Genomic DNA, 15773 nt, shown 5'->3' on the forward strand with positions numbered 1-15773 from the left:
AGGTATTACACGGGTTTGGCCTGGGTCCTGTGTTCATCGGGTGGGTTCGATTACTGTACTCCTCACCAGCAGCCCGTGTCTCTGTTAATGGGTATACCTCGTCCTCATTCTCTTTGGCCAGGGGCACACGACAGGGTTGCCCGTTGTCCCCGGCCCTGTTTGCGTTGGCTATAGAACCACTGGCTTGTATGATAAGGGACAACCCGAATATTCAGGGACTGGCAGCCGGCTCCACGGTGGATAAGATTTCACTGTATGCCGACGATATGTTGCTGTTCCTTAGGGACCCAGATGCCTCACTCCGGGCTATGCTTCACACAATTAATGAATTTGGGGAATACTCTGGCTTATGTATAAATTGGGACAAATCCTTTATTTTTCCCATTTCTGGACATATCCCGGAGGAGATATGCACGTCACACTCACTGCAATGGACTCTGAAATTTAAATACTTGGGTATTTGGGTCACGGGGCCAGCATCAGAATATGCCAAGTGGAACATAGACCCTATCACAGCCTTTTTTAAAAGTAAGATCCACACATGGAAGGCACTACCACTGACAGTATTGGGACGCATCAATCTCTTTAAGATGTCCATCCAGCCTAAGTACCTATATGTCCTGCAACACTCCCCCATCTACCTCCCTAAAAAAATATTTGCTAACATTGACAGTCTCATATCTTCCTTTATCTGGGGTCATAAACCGGCGAGGATAGCTATAAAAAAACTTTGTAGGACCAAACTCACTGGGGGGGCGAGCCTGCCTAATCTCAGGCTGTATTATCTGGCAGCACAGCTGGTGCACCTCTCCGACTGGATCACAGGAGTGGGTGGCTCGACCCTACAGGGATATTTGACAGACTGGGTTGGACCCCCCTTCACCCCCCTCCTTTTCTTGCTTTCGGGAATGTCAGTGACGGGTCTTCCTCCTATCCTGCGACAGGCTCTGTTGGTCTGGAAACAAGTACATAACCTCTATGACTGGGCCGACCTAGAAACAGATTCACCCTTATGGTTTAACAGTTCGTATATGGAACTTCAGAAGCTATCAACAGACAATATTTGGATAAAAAGTGGGGTGACCTCCCTAGGACAATTATATGTGGATGGGTATCTTAAATCATTTGCGCAACTGCAGGCTGAATTCGAGCTCCCAAACACAGCCCTATTTAGATACTTCCAACTAAGACACGCCATACAGACCCAGTTCAAAACGGCCCCTTCCATCTCCCCCTCTCCAGTTAAACTTATGCTGCAACGCTTACCCTCCACAGGTAAAATTTCAACAATATATGCCTCACTAAACAATAGAACCCTACCTGCCTCTTTAGATCCGCTTAGGCTGAGCTGGGAAGATGATATAGGCCCCCTATCAGACGAACAATGGCTACAAATACTGGGCTCCGCCAGGTCTACCACTCCTTGCATTAGATATCAACAGGTGCATCTCTTTATCCTACACAGGGTTTATCGAACCCCTCTACTTCTCCAACGAGCCGGTTTAAGACCTGACACTTTATGCCCCAAATGTCGGATGGCAGATGCTGGCTTTTGGCATCTGTTATGGAATTGTCCAAAAGTCTATGAATTTTGGACTTGGGTTTGGTCTGACATATTAACTACTGACCCATCTCTTCCCCAAATAAATCCCAGAACCTGCCTCTTCGGGGTGGATCTGGAAGAAACCCATTCATTGCTCACATATCAGTATGTCCTGTGTCTGATCACGCTTGCCAAGGTCATCATTGCACGCTCCTGGTTTGCAGAGACCCCTCCCATGGTATCGGAGTGGAGAGCCCTGGTAGCCTTAGTCAGAGGGCATGAAAGGCTAATGTATTTATCCCGCAACTCTGTATCCAAGTTTCACCGCAAGTGGGATAGATGGACTCTGGTGCGGCCGAGTGCGGAGTTGATGTAGCCCGGTGACGGGCAGAGACCGTGGACACACACAGCCCTATACTTGTAATTGTGACCCCCCCTTTACTCACGTATACTAAGCAAGTAGCGACGACAATGTCTTAATGACCGGACCGAGCGCTCCGAGCATAACCCTCTCATTTTTTTTTTTTTTTTCTTTTTTTTTTTTTAAGCACCACAAGCCTTATGTTTTAATTTACAATGTAAATCAATGTAATACCTATCGACCAGCACAATGCATTGTATTGTGAATTGTATATTTTGAACTGTTGCCTTCTTCCTTTTCTTTTCCTTACTACTTTTCTCTCTTTCACCACACTTATGTAACTAAATGAAAAAAATTTTCAATAAAAAATTTACTTGATTAAAAAAAAAAAAAGTTGCGGGCGCATCCACCCGCGTTTTCTGTGGATGGGCCACAGAAATTGCGAATGCCTGTTAGGCAGAGGCAGTCACTGGGGTGGCGGGGAATGCTCCGTTTCCAGGGAGGAGACGGATCGGTGTGGGGGCAGTGTGGCACGAACGGAGGGCAGAGGAGGACAAATGGGCATGATCACGGTGGCTTTGTGACATCAGATGCAGCCGCTGTGATTGAGGAGAATGCGGCGGGCCTCCTGCGGCAGCATGAGGCTTCACTAATTTCTACGATGGAGCAGAAATTGTGAGGCAATTGCAATTTCTGCTTCATCAAGGGGGGAGGCGGTGGTCAGCATGCTGGGTGGCCTTACCCTGCGATGGGCGGCCCCTAGCGCGCAAGGAAAAGTATTGCCAATTTGACTAATTAGCAGCATCTGCAATCCTTACTGAATTAGGCCCTCTATTAAATAATTTACTGACTCCCAGCCTTGCATGACCATGGTACCAGAAGCAGCTTCTGCCTCCGTACTGCCCTGGTTTCTTCCATCTGTTGATGAAGGACTGTTAGCAGTACCATAGATTCCCAAGCAGTGCTTAGATGTCAGGGGAGACGGTGGGTGGCAGTAGTGCAGTAGCGGGGGCTGCTGGAGGCAGTGTGTAAGTGGGTAATGTTCCCAAGCAGCGCTGAGGAGGGAGACAGGGCAGGGGGCAGTAGTGGGGGGAGACACGGGGTGGATAGCAGTAGTGGGGAGATGGGTAGCAGTGGTGGGGGAGACAGGGTAGGTGGCAGTAGGTGGGGAAACAAGGTGGGTAGCAGTAGTGGGGAGACAGGGCGAGTGGCAGTAGTGGGTGGGAGACAGGGCGAGTGGCCGCAGTGTAGTACCAGGGGCTGCTGGAGACAGTAAAGAGGTGTATGTGTTCCGCACAGAATCAGTTGATAGACTTAATGATTATTATTCTTTCTAATGAATCCCTTGTATGTGTTACTGTTATTTGCTGTGTCAGCCTTTATGTGTGTTCTGTGTAATAATCCTGAAAGTAGTGCTGCTACCGATCTCATATCATTTGTAGTAACTTGGAAAAGATGAGATATGAGGTGCACTCTGGAAGCTTATAGGGGGTTAATCAGACATGATCGCAGATGTGACATCACACAGCCCCTGGAAAATGATCCTGCCCCGCCCGCATTCACCCCTCAGGGATGCGACCGCAATGTGTGTGTCTGCGCGGCTGCTACGCATGTATATTTTGCCACCACCAGCAAACTGCTGTGGGCCGCTATAGCGGCTGGGTCTGAATGACCCCCATAGGCTGTTGTGCAGAGTAAAGTATTTTTTAAGTTTAAAATATAGACAAAAATATTGGTATTAAAGATATGAAAAAAAGTTGTTTAAAAACAAAAGATTTCCGGTGTAATTTTGGCTATGTGTGATTTTGACAGCTCATTTGAATAGTGGGATGATATTACGGGGGGGAGGGAGAGTCTCTGTGTAATTAATTTTATAATTTGTTGGTTTTAAATAAATTGTCTATTCAAATGTTCTGTTTTTTTCTTTTACTTTGTGATAAACTGTTTTTAAAGTAAACCGATGGACAATAAGTCAGTTGCGCAGTTTCCTCAATGTTACGCTACGTGTAGCGCCACTTAGCGTACCTTTTGAGCGGTGTGACGCTCTCGTAACACCTTGGTGAATATATATGGCTACAGCAATATAACACACTTAGACCTTATTATAGTGTCGGAAGTGTCCCTGACGCTTCGCCAGATTAACAAAATAACTTAGTCGAGACAGATGGGTGAGTTTGGATTAAAGGTCCAACCCAATAACTATATATATTAGTCCCTAGTGGACACAAAGGGATAACAATGCTGCACTGTAGCAACACAATACAATTCAAAGATACAGTAATACGTGCAATAATATACAACAGACGGGAAATAAATGCGAGTACAATTAGCAATACAACTATACCAATACAATAGGATCAGTTACCTTCATACATACGCTGCGCCACCGGATCCCAGGCCTCCGTCGTCTTACAAGATGACCTCTGAGAAAGGTGTCTGAAACCTGGGTCAGGTGCGTCCTTTTATACAGTGTTCCAATAACAGTACAATGGGGAATGTAAGGTCTTCCATTGGTCCAGGGGCGGGACATATTCAGTACACCATGTGTCATTGGTCAGCTGGAACACTGAGCGACACCTAATCTTGTGATGTGATTACAGGTTACTTCTGGGCTCCCACCTAAAGACCAGTTCACACCGACCACAGTATCATACAGTAATATACATGAATCCGGTATCGCTAATAACTTGTTGCCGTAATATGTGACAATATCCTCACCACCACCGAATTATTACTTATGTGACCCTGAACAATTTGATCCCACACACGGTGTCCTTGATATTCAATGGAACAATACCTATATATATATATATATATATATATATATATATATATATATATATCATACACACACACACACACACACACACACACACACACACACACACACACACACAGTTAACCAGTTGTGTAAAGGCTATGTATAACTCATTGTGTAGGAGACAGGTCAGTGCTGTGTAAACCATAAAGCCAGAATATATAATACATATGACATATCACTCTTAATACAAGTATCAATATCTGGTCTGTATTTTATTGAATATAAATACACAGGGCTCTGGTGTGCATGAATGTGTGTTAAGCACACGATCAAGAATCTGCGTATCTTTAGCTATTGTATCGTATCTGTCTTATTGTTTGTTAGAGCAACACGGGACCGAGACGCAATTGTTCGTGTTAGCAATTGGGGCAAACAACGGTATTTACACATTCACTCAGTCCAAGGTCTATCTTCCATGGAAACAATGGCTGTTTGCACAGAGCAATCTGATACTGTATGTTACACACTATAGGAATTTGTATTTCTGGCTGTAATACATTTGAGTGTATGTAAGAAATATTAGCTATTTTGTTACAGTATATTTATTAACAAATGCATCTTCTACCGTAATGCGCACAGTAACTTCTCGTTACGGTCATTCGCGCCCCCTACCATATTAGCCATTAGCATGCGTATTTGACTCATGCATCGTAGACTCATCCATTGGTAAATTCCATAGTGTATTCTAAATATCAAAATGTGCAATTTGACTTTGACAACTTGTAGGTGAATTAGGGTTGTTGTTTTAAAAAAAAAAAACTTACCTGATCCTTACCTGGAAATGTCCATGTATGAAGGTATGGGAGATACCTGCTGCAGTCCCTTCTACTTACATTTGGGAGGTCCGGTTGTTTTTGGGGCATTAGCAGCAAATAGTAAATGATACATTGGCTCCATAATGTCTCGCTGACCCTCTGATTTTTTCAAAAATATGTTACACAAAATTACATTTGCATTAACAACCATTAATTAAACAAGAAAAACACAACACAAGTAAAAAAAAAAAAACACAAAAAAAAAACTTTATATATAAAAAATAGAAGAAAATCACCAATTCTGGTCTGGACTCATTGACTCTAGCAGGAGAACAAGAGACTTCTTAGCAAGTACTATGCCACCAGTAACCAGTAGAGGAATCAGGCGTATCCCACAGAATATCAGCGCTGCCTCCATACATTGGGGAGAGAAGATAAAGTGCAGATTTCTGAACAGTGCTTTTAGAAGGAACACAAGAAGTGCATAGATCACAATGGCCCTCATTCCGAGTTGTTCGCTCGCAAGGCGAATGTAGCAGAGTTACACACGCTAAGCCGCCGCCTACTGGGAGTGAATCTTAGCTTCTTAAAATTGCGACCGACGTACGCGCAATATTGCGATTACAAACGAGTTAGCAGTTTCAGAGTAGCTCCAGACTTACTCTGCCTGTGCGATCAGTTCAGTGCTTGTCGTTCCTGGTTGACGTCACAAACACACCCAGCGTTCGCCCAGGCACTCCCACCGTTTCCCCGGCCACTCCTGCGTTTTTTCCGGAAACGGTAGCGTTTTCAGCCACACGCCCCTGAAACGCCGTGTATCCGCCCAGTAACACCCATTTCCTGTCAATCACATTACGATCGCCGGAGCGAAGAAAAAGCCGTGAGTAAAAATACTTTCTTCATAGTAAAGTTACTTGGCGCAGTCGCAGTGCGAACATTGCGCATGCGTACTAAGCGGATTTTCACTGCGATGCGATGAAAAATACCGAGCGAACAACTCGGAATGAGGGCCAATGATCAGAAGTCTGGGACAATGAGATCAAGAAACCAACGCTGTGGTACTAATGACCTCAATACAGATCACTTGGAGCAAGAGACTAGGGTAAGGGCAACAACAATTTTTCAAACAGCTAAAAAAAAAAAGTTAGAAAAAAAAATTAATTATAAATGTAAAAAAAGAGGATCGTCCAGTACAGAAGACTGTGGGGGTCATTCCGAGTTGTTCGCTCGCTAGCAGTTTTAAGCAGCCGTGCAAACGCTAAGCCGCCTCCCACTGGAAGTGTATTTTAGCTTAGCAGAAGTGCGAACGAAAGGATCGCAGAGCGGCTGCAAAATAATTTTGTGCAGTGTCAGAGTAGCTCCAGACCTTCTCAGCGCTTGTGATCACTTCAGACTGTTCTGTTCCTGATGTGACATCACAAACACGCCCTGCATTCGCCCAGCCACGCCTGCGTTTTTCCTGGCACGCCTGCATTTTTTTGAACACTCCATGAAAACGGTCAGCTGACACCCAGAAACACCCACTTAATGTCAATCACTATGTTAATGCCTAATTATTTTAAAGGAATTGGGGAGTCTCCATTGTGATAATATTCATCATATAGAATTTATTATCAAAGAAGAGACCACGCCTATATTTTTCTGCGCAGAGAGGCGTGACCCTACACAGACTTCATCAATGATGTCCGTCCCTTCAGGGGATTTCAGGCTTACATATATAGTACATAATTATACAATAATTCATAATTGATTAATCAATGGGGCGAATATTCAGATAACAAGGGGATTATAGATTGGTTGTTGGTCACCAACAGGAAATCTCAAATATGGTCAGCTGGGCTAGATGTAATGGCTGATCTTCTCCTGAAGATGGCAGACTGGTTCCATGAGTCTCGGATCTCCCATTCACATCAATAGAGTCGCTCAATAAGCTTCGTCAGCAAAGAGGTTATTCCTGTTCCTATGTCATGGTGCTCTTTTCAGAGCTGAAGGTTCATCTGATATTTATTTATCAAACCCCATAAAATGTCATTAAGTTCTGGTTATCTAAATACAAGGCTCTCTATTTAGACACGTACAGTCTTAGTCACAAGCTAGGACAAAGGATGACAGAAAACTCCACTGTAAGAAAGAATGACCATTATGGGAATTAAAGTGCCAATTACAGATATATAACTGTAAGGGGCCCTACACACTGGCCGACCCGCCGCCGAGCTGCCGGACGGCGGATACGTCCGACGAGCGACCCGGCGGCGGGGGGGCAGTAACGGGGGGAGTGAAAATCGGCCAGTGTGTAGGGCCTATAAGTCTGAAAGCACAATTTCTGAGGCAATACAGATGTATATTTGATTTTTCCTCCCATCATTCCTGTCTTTTGTTTAATCTCTAAACACAACATATAGTAAATCAAATATTCATTATATTAAAATTAATTTTCAAATGAGTGTGAGATATGAGCTAGGAAAAGGAAAATCCGTTCTCTGGATGCAATCGCCAGCACGAGTCCATTGAGTATCGATGCGAAAAGTCTCAACCCTCCAGAAAACTTGGACAGATAAGAGAAATGAAAGAGGTAGCAACAGAATGTGTTCTTTTCTTCTTCAACCTGGCTATAGGTTGAGGCTCCTTCTTACTAAGTGTATATATATATGAAGCATGAGCGTGTAAGTACCTATTAGGGTATATTTCTGATAATCTGACTGTGTGTGATAATACTACTGATTCACTGTGTGTGATAATACTACTGATTCACTGTGTGTGATAATACTACTGATTCACTGTGTGATAATACTACTGATTCACTGTGTGTGATAATACTACTGATTCACTGTGTGTGATAATACTACTGATTCACTGTGTGTGATAATACTACTATATTACTATGTGTGATAATACTACTGATTCACTGTATGTGGCTACTGCAATGTAGGTAACGGGAGTCATTACCATAAGCTTGGTTCTTGGCTTCCTTTCAGGCCGTGTGAGTACTCTCCCACACGATCGTCCAAGGACAGGCAGGCATTTGATTGTTACATAACTTATACAAATTATAAGTAGTATCATAACATAATGTAGCATGTGGTAAAGCCATTTTGAAATTCCGGCTCCCATCCATCTGAAGTGTAGTATGTGGTAAAGCCATTTTGAGATTCCGGCTCCCATCCATCCGAAGGGGTCCCAATCAGCAGATTGGGCCATATGTTCTTGTATATCCTGCAATAACTTAACCTTCTGTTCAATGGGGTTATAATTATCTCAGATGTTAAAACAACACATTCCTTTAAATTGTTCACAACCACTCAATGGCTACCCTATTTTGTATCATACCATCTCTTACTTATCTAAGTTCTTCATTTATAAGCAATAGCCGTACTGGTGGCATTTATGGTTTTAGCCAATCCACAAGCTATGCTATTTATCACCCTTGTGTTATACAGGCTAAGTCCTGGGACTCCTATGAGTGAAAAGGCTAATGCTGAGTATTGTGCCTTGCTAAGTAATGGTAAGTCTGACTGGCAATCAGGATCTAAAGACCTTTTTTCTTTACTGTGAGAGTCCAAAGTAGTTATGTTTGCGTGAGCTGCTACAAAAGTGAGTCTGCCCAAATAACAAACTCATGTGATCTGCTGGGTAATAAGAATATGCAATATCCCCACATACTAATAATAAGCCCCTGGGCATGTATATATCAATTCTAGGGCTGCTTATTGTTACCAAGTGCATTTTGGGGTAACCCCTAAAGACTCAAACTGTGGCTTACCAACAATATCCCAACAGTTCTTTTCAGATATACTAGGCTGGATCTCCAGCTTATACCTGGTGGTGAGATACTGCCCGATTTTATCTTCCGGGTTGTTGGTCCCTAATGTTTCCATGTTAATGTCTATAAAGGTGATATTTTTCCTGGTAGCAATTCTATCTTCTGCATTTCTTCTATTGTTATTGGAATACATATAAAGCAGGTCTTGTAAGCTTCTCCCACATGTTTGGGTGGTACTACACAGAAAGCATTACTATGGGCGGCAGCTGGGGCCAGTTCTACAAAGGTGTTCCTCTCAAATACCCTAGCTTTTTCCACTGGGCCCCCATAGGGGCTTTCATCTGTCTTTGTGTTTTTATTCTTATTTTCCCTTTCCTCGGGGAGCCATTCCTGATCATTCCTGATTCCCCCATGGATTGTATGGTGTGTGTCTGAGTGTTGTGTCTGATTTCTCTCCTCACCTTCATAACACCATACTATACAATCATTCTGGGGGATTCTCCCACAGTGTACACAGATACATCTATACACATTTACCATCTTGTGGCACTCGGTCTGTTCTATGGGGGCACTGACTGTGCGTGTACCTCCAAAAAGCAGTGGATCATCGTGGCACCAATCTATCCATCTTTGTTCAGGGTTTCGTCCGCAATATTTACAAATACATCTGGCTATCAGGGGAACTGTTGACATCTGTTTGGGTACTCTTCTTTTTCCTCTTTTCTTTTGTTTCTTGTGTCTAGGGGTGTGATGAGAGGTACATGACTAGGATAGGGATGTATTACTTCCTCAAAGGTCATCAGAGACATACCCTCTGGGGAAGCCACCTCATGCACCCCATCAGACTGCCCCTGCCCTGGACCCTCAGTCATCCTAGTTAGTAAGTAGTAAGTCAACAATCCCCCCATCCATATTATTACTCCCAGGCTTAGAACCAATACTCCAATTTCGGTAGCCCTTCTGGATCTTTTCTGCTCCTGGTTGGGGTTTAGCAACACGGATTGTCCCATATCATTTTCAACATACATCTTACCAAACCAGGCCATTTTATCTCTTAGTCTCTGGTTACTGGGGTTCCTCAAAAAGAGCCTGCAAGTTCAATGTTTCTGCAGCTTCTTCCTCTGGTGGGCTTTTCTGGGACTCTTTGCTCTTTCCGTCCTCAGTCACTTTCTTGCAATGCAATGCATGTATCCAAGCCGATTTCTCTGCCACCTTTATAGCCGTGGGCATGGTCAACAGTACTTGGTATGGGCCCTCCCACCTGTCTACAAATGAACTAGAGCGTAAGAAATTTCTAACCATCACAAATTCTCCTGGTTTCACATCATGGCATTTCAAGTCACTTTGATTAGCAGCTTTAGAGAGAATTAGTCCCTTGTATATCTGTTTGAATTGTTCATGCAAGTCTAGGACATATTTTGTGGTTAGATCGTGTAGGGTGGAGTGGCTTTCTTCTGGGCCTATCATCAGGTTGGGATGTTTTCCGAATAACACCTCATAAGGGGACAGACTGAGAGGTTTGGGAGTCACTCTAATGCTGTGTAGTACGATGGGCAGTGCCTCTACCCAGTTTAGGCCTGTCTCTTCTATGACCTTGGAAAGTTTGTTCTTTATAGTATAATTAACTCTTTATACGAGGCCTGCCGCTTGAGGTCTATAAGGACAATAAAGTTTGGACTCTATACCCATGATCCTACACATCTCTTGGAAAACCTTACTTGTGAAGTGTGTGCCTTGATCGGACTCAATGATCTCTGGAATACCATATCTAGATACAAATTCTTGTACTAGCTTCTTAGCTGTAAAATGTGCTGTGCAGGCTACCGCTGGGTATATATTGCTAACATTTATACCAACTCACAATATGCATATTGTGAGTCGGTATAAATGTTAGCAATGGAGGTATGCCGCACAGGCTAGATATAATGTTAGATTCTAAGTACCAAGCTAAAGTAATGAAGTCAGAAAATAATATTTTCTATCCAGATCTACATTGGGTGGTGCACCCTGAGTCAGTATAAAGCTTTGCAGACACAGAGGGAGAAGAAAAAGACTCTTTTGTGGGTGCACTCTTTGTATCATAGGAAAGTCAATAGAAGTAATGAATCATGAGAATATTAAATTAATTTAGTTTTATTAAAATCCTAGTAAAATATATCAGTAGTTTGATTGATTATTTAAAGATAACAAAATTAATGATAACAAAAATAACAATAAAGATTGGTGATAATTTACAAATCACTACTGTCTGCCATGCTTTGGTAGTTAATTGAGGATTATCCTGCATATGGTAGGTTCACAGATTGATCACAGTACATAATTTAATCAAATTTGATGATAAAAGGGATATATAACACACCTAAGCCTATGCAATAATTTCAAGACATCTGTTCGGTCAGACAATGAGAGCCGCCAAAAGAAGGTGATGAGTGAGTAAAATTAAGAGTAGAACAATGAGAAAAGTGTGAATCTGCTGTCAGTGTTAAACACTGGACATGGTAATTGTGCTCTACTAAACTGGATCTTCCTCAGGAGTCTCCTACCTGAGTTCTGATTCAGCCCGACACTGATTAGCTTCCAAGATGGGATGGATTCGGGCATTTCCAGTGTGGTATGATAGTAGAGTGGTACATAGATGATTTTTGTCACTCTGGAGTCACTGATGAGAGTTCACAAAAAAATGAAAAAAGGTGGCAACAGAAAAGTAAAGTGGAAAGAGAATAGATGGATCTGCTGCCAGCGTTACAGATGGGAGACTGAATCGTTGGTGAGAGTCCAGAAAGATAGAAAAGACATGAAAGTAAGTAATGTTGACATGGGAATCTGAAACTGGTGCTAAAAAAGGTCCTGATATTGGCAAACAAAGAATACTGTAAATAGTACCAGTATGGATGAACACACAATAGCAACTTGCTGGGTTATCAGGTAATACTGTGGTAAAAATTAAGAAAATAAGGGAGATGCTTAATTAACAATTAGTGGCTATAAGGACTATAGCTGATAAAGAAAGGGCTAAATGAATCACGAGCAGAAAGATGGGGTGTGAATGATCCATATAAACACTCAATGAACTGCTAATGTTGCACAAAAATATTGTATCAATTGGTACAGAAAACAAAGAGAAAAGAAGAAAGGAGATTTTATAGTATAACAAATGTCATTTGAAACTGCAATGAAATATTGTTGCAAAATACTAGAGATAAGCTAGGAGAACATATGTCTAATCAAAATGTGAATATTGTTGCCACAGGTTGATCCTGCGACAGGCTTGCTATATATGTAAATAAGCTCGTTTGGATCACTTTCATTAATATAAAAGAGACGTGGTGCCCCGCTGGTAGATAATTTAAAAATAATATATAAGTATTGATCTCCCGTAGCGGTGGTCTCTGATGTAAAATGCAGAAAAGTTTTGATTACCAATGAAATAGTGTGCTGCTGCGGAGGCTGGAATCCAGCGCAATGCAGATTCCTGTTTCCCTGGAGAGTATGACCCTGTGGAACGGCTCGGAGGAGTCGGCTGCGGAAGACGGCAGGAAGATCAGTCCATGTTGGCAGACAGCAGGGCAGGTGAGCGGGACAGAAGATGGCTCAAACAGGTCGGCTGTGGAAGACGGCAGGAAGATCAGTCCGTTTAGGCAGACAGCAGGGCAGGTGAGCGGGACAGAAGACGGCTCAAACAGGTCGGCTGTGGAAGACGGCAGGAAGATCAGTCCGTTTCGGTAGACAGCAGGGCAGACGAGCGGGACAGAAGATGGCTCAGACGAGTAGGCTGCAGGAGGTGGCAGGAGGATCAGTCCATGTTGGTATACAGCAGGGCAGGCGAGCGGGATGGAAGACGCGTTTCGCCCGTACGTCGGGCTTGGTCACTTCCTGAATAAATGTTAACAATTCTGTTTCGTGCCAAGTAACATGCCCTTCCCAATGCTATGAGTTCTGCTTTTTGAGCAGAGTGGGGTGGTGGAAGCGGGAGTGCTTCAATGATGTGTATTGTCCACTATGGCGTATCCAGATGTCAGAATGCCCATGTCATTCTGGCAGTGGCAGCTACCATCAACATACAGGTTCAGGTCTGCATTCTGTATCTCAGTGTCTCTTATATCTGGTCTTGGAGTGTATAAGGTCTGGGTCAGCTTTTCACAATCATGATCATCTACCTTCTCCCTACTTTGTGACTGTCCAGTCACACCTGGGAGGAAATTTGCTGGATTCAAAGCTGTGCAGCTCTGCAATATTATGTTAGGAGGCTTAAGAAGCGCGAGTTCCCATTTGGTTATCCTGGAAGCTGTGATGTGCTTTGTGGCTGAGCCATTTAGTAAAGCAGCAACTGCGTGCGGGACATTCAGGTAGAGTGTGTGCTAGAACTATGCTGTCTTGTCAACAAGTGTAGCTGCTGCAGCCACCGTGCACAAGTATTGCGGCAGCCCCCTAGCTACGGGATCCAATCTGAAAATCCACAGTGTCTAGGTCGACCACTATAGGTCAACAGTCACTAGGTCGACATGGATGGAAGGTCGACAGGGTTTCTAGTTTGACATGTGCTAGGTCGACAGGTATAAAGGTCGACATGAGGTTTTTTTTAATATATATATATTTTTTCATACTTAATGATCCACGTGGACTATGATTGGAATGGTAAAGTGTGCCGAGCGAAGCGGTAGCGGAGCGAAGGCACCATGCCAGAAGCATGGCGAGCGAAGCGAGCCATGCGAGGGGGCGCGGTGCACTAATTTGGGATCCCGGTCACTTTCCGAAGAAAACGACACAATTTTTTTTTTAAATCCTTATGTCGACCTTTAGACCGGTCGACCTAGCACATGTCGACCTAGAAACCCTGTCGACCTTCCATCCATGTCAACCTAGTGACTGTTGACCTATAGTGGTCGACCTAAACATTGTCGACAAAAGGAACCACACCCCTATCTACTGTATCCAGCTGTGTGCTGTAATATCCCACTGGGCGGTGCCAGTCCCCATTTTTCTGAGTTAGTACTCCTGCAGAACAGCCGTCGAGCTCTGTACAAAAGAGAAACAATGGTTTAGTGTAACATGGGAAGCCTAGGGCTGGGGTGGCAGTGTGAGAGCTTCCTTCAACTGATGAAACACTAGTAGTGTGGTGTCATCATGGATGACCGGATCAGGCTTTTTTATGGCTACCAGTTCCTGGAGAGGTAGTGCTATAGCAGCATATCCTGGTATCCAGTGTCTACAGAAAGAGGTCATCCCTAGAAAGGTGCGTATTTGCTTTTGGGTGACTGGCATAGTCATATTCTGTATGGCCTGGATGCGTGATGGTAAGAGGTGACGCTGTCCTTGGGAGAGGCAGTGACCTAGATACTGCACTTTCTGCTGGGACAGCTGCAATTTGGCTTTGCTGGCCTTCAACCCCATGGAGGTGAGGAAAGTCAACAGGGACACTGAGTCTTCCCAGGATTCCTCCTCTGTCTGTGAACACAATAACAAATCATCAACATATTGAATAAGTACTGAGTTGTGTGTTGGGGACCAATTCTGCAATTTATCATGGAGGGCTTGGCTAAAATAACGGTGCATCCAGTAACCCTGGAGGCATTCGCGTCCAGGTATGCTGTTGACCCTTAAATGTAAATGCAAACAGGTACTGACAGCCTGTATGTAATGGAATGGAGAAAACCGCTGAGCATAGGTCAATAACTGTGAAAAACAACGCATCAGGCGGGACCTGCGTAAGTATTGTAGCCGGGTTTGGCACCACAGGGTGGCAAGCTTGTATGACTGCATTGAGTGCGCGCAAGGCCTGCACGATACGGTAAGTTTGCGCGGGGCCCAGTTTTTGGACAGGAAAGATCAGAGAATTTGTGGCACTGACGCATTTGCACAAGAACCCCTGGTGCAGAAGTGAGTGGATGGATGGATACGCCCCTTTCTCCATCTCTGGCTTCAATCGATACTGTGAAATGCATGGTGGGGACTTTCCTGGCTGCAGCTTTACCATAATAGGGTCCACATCTTGAAGTAAACCTACCTCATCCTTATAATTTGCACATAAGCAGCTAGGAACTGCTTCCAGTATGGTTTCACGCATATGGGAGTTGGTTTGCTCAAGGTGCAATGACAGGAGTGGGACTGGTGTGTCTAACAGCGCTTGTGCATTGCTTTTTAACGATTTAGGAATGTCTAAATAAATACCATCCGCAGTGCAGTAAATGGTGCCTTTGAGTTTACATAGTAGGTCACGGCTAAGCAAGTTTGCTGGTGCGTTGGATGCTAGTAAGAAAGCATGTGTATAATTCAATGGTCCTATCTGTATATTACTATCAGCTAGTATTGGTAAGTGCTGTAATTGTCCTGAGACTCTGACCGCTGGGACCGTGTGCCCTGAAAGCATCTGTGAAGGTAGTGCAGTGGTAAGTAGTGACTTAGCAGCTCCAGTGTCTAGTAAAAAAGAAATAGGTTCATTATTTCCATGCACAGTAACCGTGGGTTCCTCAATGTGTTGGCATTGCACGCTGCATAATGAAGACACTGGATGGATTAAACATCAGTATGATTGC

General features: G+C 43.7%; 1 protein-coding gene across 1 annotated transcript in view; it reads right to left on the reverse strand.

Annotated features, from left to right (window-relative positions):
• Positions 1 to 15773, reverse strand: part of LOC134984645 (uncharacterized) — a 475458-nt gene that overhangs the window by 122509 nt on the left and 337176 nt on the right. The window contains exons 11-14 of the mRNA XM_063950187.1: positions 15245 to 15486; positions 14584 to 14685; positions 10310 to 10833; positions 9241 to 9413 (exon numbers count right to left, since the gene is read on the reverse strand). Coding sequence (XP_063806257.1) covers positions 9241 to 9413; positions 10310 to 10833; positions 14584 to 14685; positions 15245 to 15486 — 1041 coding nt within the window. The remainder of the gene's footprint in view (positions 1 to 9240; positions 9414 to 10309; positions 10834 to 14583; positions 14686 to 15244; positions 15487 to 15773) is intronic.

This window comes from Pseudophryne corroboree, assembly GCF_028390025.1.
Source record: "Pseudophryne corroboree isolate aPseCor3 chromosome 3 unlocalized genomic scaffold, aPseCor3.hap2 SUPER_3_unloc_7, whole genome shotgun sequence".
NCBI classification, from domain to species: Eukaryota; Metazoa; Chordata; class Amphibia; order Anura; family Myobatrachidae; genus Pseudophryne; species Pseudophryne corroboree.